Genomic DNA, 16646 nt, shown 5'->3' with positions numbered 1-16646 from the left:
GATCAGAACACCATATCGAAGAATGCGGGAGTAATGATTGGGGAGTGCACGATTGTGGACATAGTAAAGATGCTTCTGTTTCTTGTGGTCCAGGTAAGATTACAGAAGTAAAATATCAGTAACAGATGAATTTATTTTGATACTGTCAGAAAAAACGAAATGTTTGCAATAACCTATACCTTATCTTATAATTAATAATACATTTTAGTTTATACTGCTGTTATCTAAATAATAATAATACTAGTGCTAAATTATTTGTCATTTACATTACCGATATTAGTAATTAAATAAATTCATCAGTTTAAAAAAGTCTACTAACTTTAATACACCTTATACCCATTAATATGCGTTTTGTTTGAAATACGATTACAGGTTGTGTCTGAACACCTCAAGATGACGTTCTACATTCTGTAAATTAGGCACATGGAACTTTGGAAACGCCAACAATTCAATTCGTAACAATTATAAATTGCAAGTACGTCTGGTTGGCAGGACTAGTCAACGAGAAAGTCGAGTAGAAGTTTACCACGATTATATTTATTCTCTTCATTTATTGCAGTGCGTCTGGTTGGTAGTGTTTCTTTGCACGAAGGTCGGGTAGAAGTGTACCACGATGGTCAGTGGGGTACAATATGTGATGACGAATGGGATGACAACGATGCATCAGTTATATGTCGTCAACTTGGTTATGAAGGCATCGCAGTTGGATGGCAAAGTGCTAAATTTGGTCAAGGATCTGACCCAATATGGTTGGATAATGTTGCCTGCTCTGGATCAGAACAACATATTGAAGAATGCGAGAGCACTGGTTGGGGAGTGCACAACTGTGGACATAGTGAAGATGCTTCTGTTTCTTGTAGGACAGGTACGGTAAGATGAATAGGACAAGAACAAAATATTTTACTTCAAAAACTTAAGTAATTTGGTTTCAGCTAAAAACGGTGATTGCATTGCAGTATATTATATACGGTGAAACATGTATAATTTAAACGTTAATATTACGTCCCGTCTAATTAAAGACAATGGAATGGTAACTGATATCTGTGTAATTGTAAGCAGGTCCTCTCTAAACGACTTATCCCAGTTTGGCTTGCGTGTTGCAACATGTCTTCCACCTGCATGACTTCCTCTTATCATATTATTAAAATTGTTTTTATGATCAAGCACGCGAAATTGTTCCGAAGAATTATACAAATATCTTTAAGAATATAGCAAAATTGAGAATTATGGTTCCTTCATCCTATCCTCTTCATTTACTGAAGTGCGCCTGGTTGGTGGTTTTTCTCTGCAAGAAGGTCGGGTAGAGGTGTATCACGATGGTCAGTGGGGAACAATATGTGATGACGGATGGGATGACAACGATGCATCAGTTATATGTCGTCAACTTGGTTATGAGGGCATCGGAGTTGGATGGCAAAGTGCAAAATTTGGTCAAGGATCCAACCCAATTTGGTTGGATGATGTTGCTTGTTCTGGATCAGAACAACTTATTGAAGAATGCGGGAGCAATGATTGGGGAGCGCACAATTGTGGACATCATGAAGATGCGTCTGTTTCTTGTGGGCCAGGTAATACTACAGAAGTAAATGTTAGGAACAGATTTAAAATATTTCCATCCTGTAGGGAGTGAAGACATTTTCCCCCAAGACTACCGTAAATTTTAATATACAATACCTTAATGGTTTATAACCCCGGTATATAAACAATCATCGTTATAGTGTTACAATTTTTGTCAATTACATTTCCAGTGTTATTAACTAAATTAAATCATATATAAATACAGGCCTACTAAACTTCATACATCCGGTACCCATGACTATGTTTTTTATGATATAAGACTGGAAATTAGGAATGAACACTGCAAGAATAACAACTTTATTATAATAATTTTAATGTTACCTCCCGTCTGATTAAAGGCAATGTAATGGCAAATGATTTTGGTGTACTTGTTAGCAGGTCCCCTCTAGACGTCATCCGACTATCTCTTCCTTGGTCCCAGCATCGCTTGGAAGTATAGTTTCCTATGTACAAAATCAATGGATTCCTCTATGAATATTTTAAAATTATTTTTTGATCAAGCACGCGAAATTGTTCCGAAGAATTATGCAAGTATCTTGAAAGTTTAAGCAATGTTGATAAATAAAATGTTTGTTCCTTTATAATTTTCTCTTCATTTACTGCAGTGCGCCTGGTTGGTGGTGTTTCTTTACAGGAAGGTCGGGTAGAAGTGTACCACGATGGTCAGTGGGGAACAATATGTGATGACTATTGGGATGACAACGATGCATCAGTTATATGTCGTCAACTTGGTTATGAAGGCATCGGAGTTGGATGGCAAAGTGCAAAATTTGGTCAAGGATCAGACCCAATTTGGTTGGATGATGTTGCTTGCTCTGGGTCAGAACAACATATTCAAGAATGCGGGAGCAATGATTGGGGAGTGCACAATTGTGGACATAGTGAAGATGCTTCTGTTTCTTGTAGGACAGGTACGGGTAGATGAATATAACAAGAACAAAATATTTCATTGAAAGTAATTTGTTTTAGCTTAAAACGGTGATTGTATTGCAGTATATTATAAACGGTAAAACATGTATTATTTAAACTTTAATAAAATGTCCCGTCTAATTAAAGGCAATGGAATGGTAACTGATATCTGTGTACTAGTTAGCAGGTCCTCTCTAAACGACTTATCTCAGTTAGGCTTGCATGTTCCAACATGTCTTCCACCTGCATGACTTCCTCTTATCATGTTATTAAGATTGTTTTTATGATCAAGCACGCGAAATTGTTCCGAAGAATTATGCAAGTATCTTGAAAGTTTAAGCAATGTTGATAATGTTTGTTCCTTTATAATTTTCTCTTCATTTACTGCAGTGCGCCTGGTTGGTGGTGTTTCTTTACAGGAAGGTCGGGTAGAAGTGTACCACGATGGTCAGTGGGGAACAATATGTGATGACGGATGGGATGACAACGATGCATCAGTTATATGTCGTCAACTTGGTTATGAAGGCATCGGAGTTGGATGGCAAAGTGCAAAATTTGGTCAAGGATCAGACCCAATTTGGCTGGATGATGTTGCTTGCTCTGGATCAGAACAACATATTCAAGAATGCGATAGCACTCACTGGGGAGAGCACAATTGTGGACATCATGAAGATGCTTCTGTTTCTTGTGGGCCAGGTAAAACTACAGATGTACATATTAGCAACACATTTAAAAAAAATTCAGCCTGTAAGGAAAAAGGAAGTGTTTCCATCAAAATACCTTATTTTCTAGTTTATACTACCTTAATATTTTATAACACCGCTTTTAGGATTAGAATTGTATCAGCAACGATTTGGGAGGAGGAGGAAATTGTGGGCAAGTGCATATACTTCTGTTTATTGTGGGAGATGCACTGTTGTATTAGTATATTAAGGACAACAGATTACATTTGGAAAAATTGCGTTATTTTATTTCAGTTAAATACGTTATTGGGTTGCAAGATATTATATAAAGCTAATACAACTTGAAATTGAATAAAACGTCCCATGCAATGGGATGACAAATGATATTTGTTTAATTTTTAGCAGGGTTCCTTCTAGACAACTTTGTGGACTGTCGCTTGCATGCTCATGGCATCGATTACAAGCTTAGCTTTCTATGTACAAAAGTAATGTCTGTCTCTGAAAATATTATTGAAATTATTCTGAATAATCTGAATATATAATATAATATAATATATTATATTTTATATATATATATATATATATATATATATATATATATATATATATATATATATATATATATATATATATATGTATATGCAAAACACCGTAATTGTTCTAACAGTGCGCCTGGTTGGCGGTCAAACCTCGAATGAAGGGCGAATTGAAGTTTACCATGACGGCCAGTGGGGAACGATCTGCGATGATTACTGGGATGATACTGATGCCTCAGTAATATGTCGTCAACTTGGCTTTGGAAGCAGTGGAACCGCCATTGGTAGTGCAAACTTTGGTGAAGGATCTGGCGAAATTTGGATTGATGATGTTGCCTGCTTAGGACATGAGGCAAATATTGATGAATGCGGAAGCAGAGGCTGGGGTATACATAATTGTGGACATAGTGAGGATGCTGGTGTATTCTGTTGAATAAATTTAACAGCGACTCGCGTTGATCCATCGATTTATTTTTAAACTTACACTAACATTGAAATTCTTTACGTTGTCATTCTCAATGGAGCAGTTGATTTCCTTCTTATTGCAGAAGAAGATTAGAAATAGCAAAGTACAAAATGGGTCTTTTATTCATTTTCATGTCTTAAAGTTTGAAATAATACCGAAAACAAGCATTCACATAACAATTATTTCTTAATTCCAAAGTGAAAGGTAGTTGAATTCAATGCTTTACTTTCTGGCAATGATTAAATCTTGGCTTAGTACTACTATGATGACAGCAGTATGTAAATTTTAGGGTTCAAGAAAGAATAATTGAATTGAACTTTATTGCAACAATAACAAATATTGCAACAAGACCATTTCTAAAAGTAAAGGAACAGGAAAAAAAACGGGTAAAATCCAAGATAAATTACAAAGTGGTGAGCGAAATAGGTGATTAATTTTATGGAACTTTATTGCAACAATACCATTTATTGCAACAATACCAATTATTGCATTAATACTTATTATTGCAACAATACCATTTCTAAAAGTAAAGGAACAGGAACAACAAAAAAACGGGTAAAATCCAAGATAAAGCACAAAGTGGTGAGCGAAATTGGTGATTAATCTGACAAGATAAGTAAGTAAGTAAGTAAAACTGTATTAATCCTAAAGGGAAATCCAGGCACAGGCTCATAAAACAATGAAAATGTTACAAAAATAGATGTGTATATTGTACAATAAGACAGTAAGAATAATAAGAAAAAGTCAATATATGAGAGTCAATGCAACAAAACCTCATTGAAAAGCCTAATTGCACGGGGTATGAAAAAATCTCTGTATTTATTGGTTTTGAGACACGTAAGTCTAACCTGCCTCTTTCTCTGGACATCTGACTACTATGAAGTAGCTCATAGAGGGGGTGGGTATGGTCCTTCCATACCGCGTCCAGATTGGACTCGAGAAGGCTGTGGTAAACCGAGTCAATGGAAGGCAATGGTTCCCCGACTACTCTCTCCGCTTTCTTAATGATGCTGTTAATACGATCTTTTTCATGTTTGTTGACATTCCCTCCCCAGCAAATCAAGCAATGATGCCAAACCCCGCTAATGGTACAATTATAAAACATTTCAAGGATGTCATGACGAACATCAAAATTCGACATCTTACGGAGGCAGTTCAATCTAGAAGTCAACTTTTAACCAATATATCAATATGATCTCCCCTTGCCAAGTGATCATTCAGCACTACCCCAAGACACTTATATGACGTAACACGATCAACTACACTTCCTTTGACAACAACAGGGAGTGGAGGATAGGTCTTAAATTAAAAGAAATTAAGACAATATGTCTTAAATTAATATAAATTTGTTTTCACATAATATAACGTCATTAATAACGCGATAAAAATTAGTACAGCTGTGTGCTGTATTTCTCAAAGAGATCGTTTGCATAATACAAATGTGCCTGGCAAGAAAATGACACTTTTGTCTCATTTACTGCATAATTTATCAAACTTTTGATGTTCCTCCTCAAAATGTCAACATATAGAAGACATTTCAACACACTTACTTCTTACGATATTGGAGTATTTGCGATGAGATATGCAGCTCTGTTGATTGCCCATCAGTATTTCGTTGCTCTCAAACACACGTCAGTGATGATTTTTAGAAATTGTGATACTTACAATATTCAAATTAACGTTTATAATTATTTTCTTAAAAGTACTTACAGTTTGTTTTGCCATGGTTACCAAAAAGGTCAATACAAAATACTTACTTATCAACAATGAGCAAACTAAAATCAGAAAAGATAAACAGAGTGTCAAGCGAGTGATAGCAAAATCGAAGAGACCAATGATAGCTAACTGTTTATAAGAAATTAGGGAGGTTTATACCATAGGTGTGAACAGAATTTGAAAGTGAGGCGGAGGGGTAGTGTATAAAATTCCCCAGACTGAATTAAGTAGGGAATTAACCTGTACAAATATTTAAATTGCAAATTGTGTCTTCTGAGTCACATTTAGACTTATACATTAGGTTAATAAATTAGGTCCATAATAAGCCTGAAAAGGAATGTTGTGTGTGATGCTGAAATAGATGTGGGAGGGTAACACCGGGACGAGTGGTGTAAGTTTGCTCTTTTGATTGCAAACAACTTCCCCGACTGAACTAGGCCACCTCACTGGGCACACCACTAATCTATAAAATCTCCCCTTCGGTGTTTCAAGTGAGTCCATTTTGAAAGTGAAAGATCCTTTTTTGAGTATTTTACCCGATGGGAGGGGCTAAAGGGCGTGTGTTAACTATTACAAAATCTTCTCTAAAGTATAAAATCTCTCAAATTCTTTTTGAAGGGGAATAGCACAAAGTTACTTAAACATTTCCCGACAAATTGATCTGCAATACATTCGGAACCAATAATTCTAGTATTTGAATGTTATTTCTACATATGGGCACGGTTGTGTTTACATTTTCCTTTAAATTGGAAACGACAGGACACTTTTTAATTGAATGTTATAAAGCTTCAAGAACGGAACCCTCTTGTAGATAACTAGAATGAAAAAGGGTACTTCTTTCCAAACGGGTTACTTTTTATATATGAAAGGTGGCACTGGGAGGTGTTGAAAAGTTGGAGGGCAGTGGCATTTCCCTACGGTGGCGAGGAACAGGCCCCACATGCAATCTGTAGTCGATGAAAAATGGTAGAGCCGGGGATTGTTTTGCATTGTCTTGATAGAGAGGTTAGTTCACATTATAAGGTTTGACAATCACGCAGTGACTCAAGATTCGGATTGAAAGCGCCTACGGAAGGGTCTGACCATAGGCTGTTTTTTTCATTCACAAACATTAACATACTAAAACCATAGTACTGCGAACCGTCAAAACTGTCCTTCGACACGCCATGACATTGCAATAATAACCTAAATTGCCTAATTTTAATAATTAATAAATAATTGCCTAAATTATTTACATACACTGACAGATTAATTTTTTTTTCTGTAAACAGTTGTAACTATAGCTTATATGCGAGTGATTTTCTTTTCATAGCGATAGAAGTTATGAAAGCTGATTTTTATTTGTATGACGTTCAGCAGTATGATGTTTGATAATTGCATAATTTATAACATAAAACATCGATTAAAACTATTACTTGAAAAGGACCCACTATATAGGCCATATTAGTGTCTTTAAAAAAAACGGTGTAATCACATACATTGCTCATGGGTTATGATAATGTGCAAATAGAGACATACGTGCGTTTCAACATTCGTTGGGACGATGGTTATACAAAAGGACAGAAAGAGCCACATTCGCTGAGAAATTTGAAACCAATAAAATACAAACAGCATGTCGATTTTCTCTCTAGCCAATTGCTAAATCATCCGTGAAATTACATCTTAATTTGTTTCTAATTACATGAAGAGATGAGGTTAATGGAACTTATTCTATGTAACGATCACATCAGTCTCATGGGCACAGCTGCTTATGTTCGCCTCTCTACTTTTTGTAACCCCCCACCCCGCATCTTATTCTCATTTGCTAAATGAATTGTATCAATTCGACTAATATCAGAGTATCGAAAGAAATCGAAAAGAGAAGATCCTTTACAAAACCTCAAAACAATTCGGCCTCCACAATTTATTTTCATTTTCCTGTCAAAAATCTCATCTGTTTCCAAAAGAGGTGCATTCAACTTATCGTTTCTTCTAATTTAGTGATAACCGTTTGTATGTTGCTATGTTAATACATAATTTTTAATGTAACTCCATGGATCGGATTAAATTTGGTTAGATGATGTCCACTGGTCCGGAGGAGAGGAGAACATTGAGAACTGTGACATCTTCGACTGGGGAAAACATCATTGTAGACATCACGAAGATGCTGGAGTGTTGTGTAGTAAAGGTTAGATGGCACGAATAAATTGTCAAGATGGATGTCACACCGTTGAACTCTTCGATAACACATTACAATTAGTAAAGAATCGTAGTAATGTGTCTTCACAACATATAAAAATATGACACACCCTAGTGCGTAGACGCTATCAATTTGACCACATAGTGCTACTCTTGATAAATATGTAATGCATTATTATAAAATTCAATATACACATACTTTAAACGTACCAAAGCAAAATATAACAATTACAACATTATACTTTACTGATGAATATAATTGCTTATTTCTCTTGTTGTAACGTGCGCATATAGTGTCTCATCAAATTTCTAGACGCAGGGGGTTACTCCTGAAATATGTGATGATTATTGGGATGACTTTGATGCCACAGTAGCATGCCGTCAAAAAGGCTACGGAAACATATATAGGAATCGTTAGTTGTTGCGGGAAGTTTGGCCAGTGATAGGGTTAGATTTGCTTAGAGGATGTTCAATGTTCTGGATTAGACACGCACATTGAAGACTGTGATTGGGAACATTACATAGATGCTGGGTATATTGCGGATTGAGGTAGATGCTGAAAACTTTTAGCGTCTTTCTTACTTGATGTACAACTACTGGTTTTGACTTTCACCGCCACCTGTTGTTACAGTCGAAGTTAGATACAGCGCCTTTGTTTCTATCTCTATAAGGACAATATGATATGTAAACGAAAACTGCTGGTCAATGTTAAATATTTATCAGCGTCATTTAATAATTTTACTAAAGAGTAGCCAGTTTGCGTTGCCAGATATAATTACTTTCTCTCCATAGCAATACAAATGTTCTTTCTTTAATAAATTGACGAGCAAAGCGTTCCATAATTTGAAATTACTCAAGACAAAAGTTATTTGTCAAAAGTGAAAGGTCACATCAAAGCAAAATATCTTGTAAGAGCAAAAAGGGTTCATTGTCATGTGCTATTCACATCTAATTTAAGAAGGTTGATGGAATATTACCGTTTCCTCATCCTGAGCTACAACGGGAAGATTTTTTTAAACAAAAACAATCAAAGGAATAATTTCTGATAAAAAACGAACAGTCTACTATGAATGTGATTTTAAAGGTTTTCTACTTTTCACTTAAAAGATCAAGTACCGTATTGTAATTTACATGAAGATTTTGAAAAAAAAATGATGGATGCTTCACAATATTTCAGTCAGATTATATCCATTCCCATACAAGAAGCATATTTGCCATTCAGTCTGGTGATAGACGCTTAGGTTAATTTAGTTTATAATACACGCAACACTTAAACGAGCTTGAGAGCAATATTCATCTATCATTTTATTTCAATTATATTACAACAGAAGTTCAATACCAGAGACAACCAACTTAGGTTAATGATGTATTTGTGCTAAAGGAGTAAAAAATAGTGACTATATTTATGTTTATTTCACTGTGAATAATGTGTCAAGATTTTTACCAATTTCCTTTGTAAAGTTCTGAGTTTAAAAGAAAAGTGCATCAAATTCTGTAAATACTTGTTTTGACACCCAAGCCGAAAAGGTGTGAGCTTATATTTGTTCTTAACGTGTAGCATATTATGCATTTATATGCCAGGGTGTTATGACATACTAACACGTGTTATGTTTTGGGAGCAGGCGAGAGCTAGATATGTTAAAGATACAATACAGAATATCGTAGTGGTATTATAGATTAGTACACTGCAAAAACAAATTGGTTGAATGCAACCAAAAAAATGGTTAATTTCAACCAATTTGATCACTTGTTGTGAGTCCCACCAATAAATTGGCTACCATAACCAACATCAATTGGTTAAGTCATTAAACAATGAAAATTGGTTACATTAACCAATAAAATTGGTTAAGTCCACCAATTATGCAACCAATTTATGTGGTTGACATAACCAATCCTGTTCCTTAACCAATTAATTGGTTATTGGTTGTTGACTTCAGTCAGCTCTCCCTCATCTGTTCCAGCGTCCAGCACTGCAGCTCTCCAGTGTAGGCCAAAAATGAATCGAACAACATTTTTTTATGGTATTATAGCTTTAACACAATCATGTATTGCTCTTGGAACTCTACAACAGCATGCAATTTACATAAAATGATATGGCAAGGATGATATGAGGTATACAGTCAAGGTTAGTTCATTTGCAAAGAAACAATATCGATGCAACAATGCATATAGGATTTTACAATTTTCTGTGCCGACTGTGCGTGTGCAAATAAAGAAAAACAACAGGAAATGGAGCTTTTATTAAATAAAGGGCAGGCAAGCACTATGGACGGAATCTGCATTGTTAAAACATTTGCCATTCCAACCTTTCTGAAGAAAGTAAACAGCAATATTGTGCATAGTTTTATAATGAGCACAATAGCCTATCAGAAAAGGGAAACTGCTGTCAAGACAATTTTAATGGTAGAATTCATAATACTGATCAGAGAAACCACTTGGTAAAATGGCTTTAGTTTTATAGCACACTTAGTTGAATGTTTACACTTGAAATCATAAAAACAGTATCATAAAAGTTGCAATAAGGACGGATAGATAAAACATTCCCCAAAAATTCATGTTGCTAAATATAAGGAAAACTATAGCTGTTCAATTTGAAGAAAAGCTTCAAAAACAAACATTCCCAAGCTTTAATATTCAGAAAACTTCATCAGTTTGAGTAACAACATAACCAAAATTAGTGGACGGACAAATGAATGAAAGAATTTAACCCTTACTCCACTGAAACCTTATCATATAACTCAGGTGGATGTTTAGTATCTTCAAGTAATAAAATAAATGATACTTAAGGAGTGCAAACATGGTTATAATAAACAGATATCAAGGGTCAGAAATTCATACTCTAAAACTGCATGCCACAAAAAGTTGGTGACATACTTTCACGGTATGCATTACATCAGACTTAAATTTAGTCACATTGTAACATGTTAACTTTGCCTGTTTTTTTATTCCATAAAAATTTACAAAATTTACAAAAAGGGACATGTAACCCCCTCCCTGGTATTGCAAGTATTAATCTTATGCAACCCGTCCACAAAAACACCAATTTCCAACATTTTCAGTAACTACAGGAAGTGATACATGAATAAGGAGGCTAATTACAAATATTGTCATGCAATGATCTCTTTTCAGACTTGTCAAAAAATAATCAATATCAACTCAGTAAGCCCATTTAATGGCCAAGCAGAAGCCTTGCACATGTCCACCAAAGTTTAGTCAGAGTCCGGTCTCAGGATCGACAGCAGTTCTCTTACCCGTGGTGTTACAGAATCATACTGTGTTTCAATATTATAAATGCCTCTCTGCAGAAAGGTCCACGGAGACTTACACTCCAATGGATATTCAATATTGAAGACCTGAAAAGTTTTAAAGCAGACATCTATGCCTTTAACAACCGAGGGCACGGAATATACAATGTTGTTCAAAAATACGAAGACTTGCTGAACATCCAGAACAGAAGTGCCAATTACTACGACCTGCGGCTGCCAGGTAACAGAATGGTTTCGGCATTCTGTGTGTCTTTCTTCCTTGAATTTCTCCAAGTCCGCTCCAACCTGCAATGTAAATGAGTAAATGTGTTACTGAAATGAGCTGTTCACAATTGGGAACAAGATATGTAAGAAACAAACCATCATAATCAAAATGGTACTGGAACTGAAAGGCATTTAAAAGAAATAAGAAAGTAAGGTATAGTTAAATGGGTTACAACTACACCAGCCTCCCTGCATGTCCTATTCCTTAGCATTTGTGATGCTGTGTTTTGACCAGGTAGTTAAAACACATTTAGGCTGCTTAATTATCACTTTAACCAAACCATTCTATCAGTCTTTTTACAACTTTCATTTCTAGCACAAAGTTCCAAACAATTTTTTTAACTTACAACCAATTATTTACAAAATGTTTTGAAACAAAGTTTCTTCGTGTATATATACCATGAAATAACAGTTTCTTTAAAATGCTGAAGCAGTAAACTCTGCACTCATGACTGCTACCGTCCACAACATGCAATAATACTCTAAGCAAAATACTAACTGGTAGCACTGCAATGAAAGCCCTCATGCTCTCCGATATGGTTGGCTTCCATCTCTTCTGGCTTCCCTTCTTGATGGCAACACTGCCAGGTGTAAACAGACTTGGCATCAAATACAAGGAAGCAGCCCCATAGGTATCTATAAGAAAGGAACAGAAACTTGAACTAGAAATTGGAAAATATGTGAAGCTGTGATAATATCTGAACAAGAGAAGTATTTTTTTTTTTTTGGGGGGGGGGGTAATCTGAATGGAGGATTGTGCCTACAAGTGCTTTGAAAATGTGGGGGTTGGGGGAGATGTGTAACCATTTAGCCTCTCCAAAGCATGATACTCTGAAAGCTGCCAGTACAAACAGCAGTTTTGAATTACTACTGATATGTTTCCCCTGTATAAATTTGGGGAATAACCTCTGGGGGTTCTGCAGTGTCGCCAGATGGGAGTGCCCTTAGTTAAGCTGTTTAGAAAATTTTGGGTGTGTTTGACTCAGTACAAGATATGGGATGAAAACACATGTAGCCTACAAATGACAGCTGATGTTAGACAGGACCTTGAAGCTTTATGAAATCACCTCCTTAATACTACCAGAAGTTCTTTGTTTTGTACAGCCTTAGTTTTTTACCCTGAATTATGACCTAGAACTGTACACTGAAGAGGATGTTATAAAGTATTATACATAATTAAAATTAAGAGCTATGGGTTCTTTTTGGAATATATGATAGTGTCATTGAGGATATTGAAGATGATGTCACACCTATTTGCTACAGTTCACTACATGGGACAAAGCTGAAAATTTTTAAAGAATAGGAACTTTCAATCCACGCACCTACAGTACATTTACTCAAATTTTCACCAAATCACTTAGAATGCATTCCTCTTAAACATATTGCAAGTGATTTTATGTGTGAACTTTTCTTGGTGTTTGTCATCTGACCAGTATTATATTTAGCAACCAACACAGTTCTTATTAACATAGCAACTCAGAGAACATTACAATAATGAGCCAGGGGAATTCTCCAACACAACTTCTACACTGAATACCGAAGACACACTCTACCTTGGGGTAATTCTGGTTCCTTATCCATAAGTGCTAAAGTCCGTTTTATGGCAGGATCCTTCACGTCTAGAGCAACACGGCTGACTACTTGTCTTGAAAAACCTCTTTGGGACCCTTCATGCAATTTCTGGAAATCTTCTTCAATCTTAAATATGAAAAGTAAACAGAATGGGGGTACTTGGGGGCAGCGATAATTTTTAGGGGGACATGTGACATGCCACTAAACCCACCCTCACCGAGCAAACAGCCCTTTAAGAACTGTCTCATCTATTCCTTTCTAAAATTGTGTGATATACTCCACTCTTGAAACATGATTTAGCATGCTACTTAATCTCTGAGTCTTGTTAATGCAAAATAACTAAAATAAAACACAGTTGATGGTGTGACTGATAAGGCACAGTAGTTTTCTGGAAAATTGAAGAGTGCTAGCCTACTGCAGTACTTGCAACACAATGAGTGCTTGGGTTACGTGCATCTAGTATAGGCTACAATGAGTGACTAGGCTAGTATATAGGCTAGTACGTGGTGCAATGTACTACCATACAGCCCATATGCGAAGGATTGAAGTGGTTGACGGCCCTAAGTATACTTTTCTTCATTATTCGATCCCTCTTCTTGAGCAAGTAGCCCAGGCCTAACATTATAAAAACGTGTTAATGAAAAAAATTCAGCATTCCTAATTCCGTCCTTACACTCAGTTTTCAAATTCCTCTCACATTTCCTAGCTGCTGGGACATTTTTGTACCCAATACTGGCAATAGGCCATTACAATACCATGTACATTTTGGTAAAAAGCGGGGACATTTTGGTTGCTAAAAATGCAGGGATGTTTTGGTCTGGGGACATTTTGACTGGATAGCTACCCTCCAAGTTCCAGAGAAACAAAATTAAAAAAAAAGTAGCCTGGGACCTAGGTCTAGCACTAAGCAAGTATAACACTAGTCCAGTGCTAGCTTAGGACAGACCTCAGCCTGCAGGTACAGTAGTGTACGCAGCACTGTAGGAGGCCTAGGCCTACAGCGCTATTATATCATAATGTTAGGCTTAACATTTAGTGGTAACACTAGGCGAACGTCGCTTGTCATGTCACTAAAGTTGTATTGGTAGGCTAGGCCGTATAACCTTAGCCTACAGTAATGCCAATACATTGATTATTACTGCACAATTTACATAATCTTCTTACCTTCAAAGACTTCGTGAAGCATTTCTAGGTTCCATTCTGTTAGAATGTTCTTCACGTAATGGTCCATGTCGATTAAAATGAGCGGAATTAGCTTAGTTTACCTGGTACACCTTGCCGTTGTGCCTGGAGTGCACTCATCAGTGTTGTGTACGTACGTAACTGGGTGGTTAACACAATAAATTGCAGTGCAGTGCTAGTGGTGGACGCACACAATTAAACGGAGAGCGGTTTCCCGCGCGTATGGAAAGCCGTTTTAACATTTAATAACGAATTTCAGATATCTCGAAATAATTTCAGATATCTCAAATTAAATTACAGATATCTCCAATTTATTTAAGATATCTACAAATATTTGCAGATATCTTAAAATCAATTTCAGATATCTCGAAATACCAGGGAATTTCAGATATATGAGATTGAATTCGAGATATCTCGAATTCAATTTCAGATATCTCGAATTCAATTTCAGATATCTCGAATTCAATTTCAGATATCTGAAATAGAATTTTGGATATCTCGAATTCAATTTCAGATATCTTGAATTCAATTCAGATATCTGAAATAAAATTTCAGATATCTCGAATTCATTTTCAGATATCTCGAATTCAATTTCAGATATCTCGAATTCAATTTCAGATATCTGAAATAGAATTTTAGATATCTCGAATTCAATTTCAGATATCTCGAATTCAATTAGAGATATATGAAAATTACCGATTAAATGTTAAAATGGCTTTCCATACGTGCCATTTTAACATTTAATCGGGAATTTATGCATATGCATTTCAGATATCTCGAATTCAATTGCAGATATCTCGAATTCAATTTCAGATATCTCGAATTAGAATTGTAGATATCTTGAATTTTATTTCAGATATCTCGAATTCAATTTCAGATATCTCGAATTAAATGTAAGATATCTGAAATAGAATTTCAGATATCTCGAATTCAATTTCGGATATCTCGAATTCAATTTCAGATATCTCGATTTCAATTTCAGATATCTGAATTAGAATTTCAGATATCTCGAAATCTATTTTAGATATCTCGAATTCAATTTCAGATATCTCGAATTCAATTTCAGATATCTGAATTAGAATTTCAGATATCTCGAAATCTGTTTTAGATATCTCGAATTCAATTTCAGATATCTGAAATAAGAAACAATTTCAGATATCTAAAATTCCCGATTAAATGTTAAAATGGCTTTCCATACGCGCGTGGCGAGCCAAAGCATGCAGAGAACAAAGTCACGGATATGACTCATATAATGACGTACTTAGAACCAATTATTGTTGGTGTAGTTAACCTATTGCTAATGTTCAGGACTACCTACTAAATTGGTGTACGTTGGTTACAAGTAAACAATATAATGGTTGGCTTGACCAATTACATTCCAAACAATGGAATTGGTTATGAAATTAACCAATTTGTTTTTGCAGTGTAATGGTTGGACGACTGGTAAACGAAGACTACTCGCGCGTGGGATTTTGTTTTCCAGCTCGTTTCTATCAGTAAACGCTGTACTGTGTACGAAGGTAATCACTGAAACTAGGCCTGTGTAGACTCCAATGGACAGTCGTTATCATCACATGCATCTTGCTTACGTGATTAGTTTTTTTTTTAACGCAGGCCGCAATAAAATGTGTCTCTAGCATTACACGTGTTATCATGATATAACACAGATGTATATAAATGCGCAATATATTCAAGTCGAAAACGCTATTATAAGCAACTGTACAATTCGGTTTGGCTGGTTTTGAACTATGAAAACAGTCTTATGAGACTGCTGTCCGTGAATTCATTGAATAAAATAAAATTATATTCACTTTATCGTTGTTCACTTCTCTTAGCTTTCTTATTCAAAATGAAATAGTACTCACTTGTTCTCATCTCAAAGAATCGTACAATTTCGAAGGTGAAAGGATGCCGAGATAACAATTTAAGCTCTCCAAAATAATACAAATTAACAAACATATGATCATGGAATTAGTACACAGGCATGTACTGAAATTAAAGATGCTGGAAACTCTGAGTGGTATTCAGTAACATTTGTGAAGCGGTTCAGTACTGACCTTGGCTTTCAACTTTTTTTTTTACAATATCTGCAAGCTCAGACATACGGCACCATCATTTTCGAGTAACCATAGCATTTTAGCCTTTTACATATATCAAAGTTATGACATTTATCAATGACGTCATGAAAGTTAAATAACGGAGTTACTGCTCGTTAACCTATATATCGTCGTGTGTCGTAACCAAAAAGAGTGCATTTAAATAAATTTACAAAAAAATCTGTCGTTTACATTTTCAG

The 16646-nt window shown here is 35.6% G+C and overlaps 2 protein-coding genes across 3 annotated transcripts in view; one reads left to right on the top strand and one right to left on the bottom strand.

Annotated features, from left to right (window-relative positions):
* The window catches only part of LOC139973621 (scavenger receptor cysteine-rich domain-containing protein DMBT1-like), a 70369-nt gene extending 66088 nt beyond the window's left edge, over positions 1-4281 (top strand). The window contains exons 10-13 of the mRNA XM_071980431.1: positions 1263-1568; positions 2184-2489; positions 2878-3183; positions 3838-4281. Coding sequence (XP_071836532.1) covers positions 1263-1568; positions 2184-2489; positions 2878-3183; positions 3838-4139 — 1220 coding nt within the window. The 3' untranslated portion in view covers positions 4140-4281. The remainder of the gene's footprint in view (positions 1-1262; positions 1569-2183; positions 2490-2877; positions 3184-3837) is intronic.
* A 5464-nt stretch (positions 4282-9745) lies between these two features.
* Positions 9746-14776, bottom strand: LOC139973630 (uncharacterized). 2 transcript variants are annotated; one of them, XM_071980449.1, is made up of 4 exons: positions 14333-14745; positions 13150-13294; positions 12096-12232; positions 9746-11617 (listed from the first exon to the last, which is right to left on the bottom strand). In XM_071980449.1, exons 2-4 carry the CDS (start codon positions 13175-13177, stop codon positions 11276-11278), a joined length of 507 nt encoding a protein of 168 aa, XP_071836550.1. In that variant the 5' UTR covers positions 13178-13294; positions 14333-14745; the 3' UTR covers positions 9746-11275. The 2 variants fall into 2 exon arrangements, with proteins under 2 accessions (XP_071836550.1, XP_071836549.1); XM_071980448.1 differs by lacking the exon at positions 13150-13294 and having other exon boundaries at positions 14333-14776.
* Positions 14777-16646: the final 1870 nt, after the last annotated feature.

The sequence above is a fragment of the Apostichopus japonicus genome, chromosome 9, assembly GCF_037975245.1.
Source record: "Apostichopus japonicus isolate 1M-3 chromosome 9, ASM3797524v1, whole genome shotgun sequence".
Lineage (NCBI taxonomy): Eukaryota > Metazoa > Echinodermata > Holothuroidea > Aspidochirotida > Stichopodidae > Apostichopus > Apostichopus japonicus.
This window is presented reverse-complemented; position numbering and strand designations above follow the sequence as displayed.

What these genes read in the sequence shown, in the direction of transcription:
- LOC139973630 (XM_071980448.1), bottom strand. Translation starts at nt 14,399, where the DNA reads ATGGACCATTACGTGAAGAACATTCTAACAGAATGGAACCTAGAAATG. An exon ending in GCTTCACGAAGTCTTTGAAG is followed by an intron (nt 12,233 to 14,332) that starts GTAAGAAGATTA and finishes CCTTTCTTATAG; the next exon opens with ATACCTATGGGGCTGCTTCC. An exon ending in CTTTCATTGCAGTGCTACCA is followed by an intron (nt 11,618 to 12,095) that starts GTTAGTATTTTG and finishes TTTACATTGCAG; the next exon opens with GTTGGAGCGGACTTGGAGAA.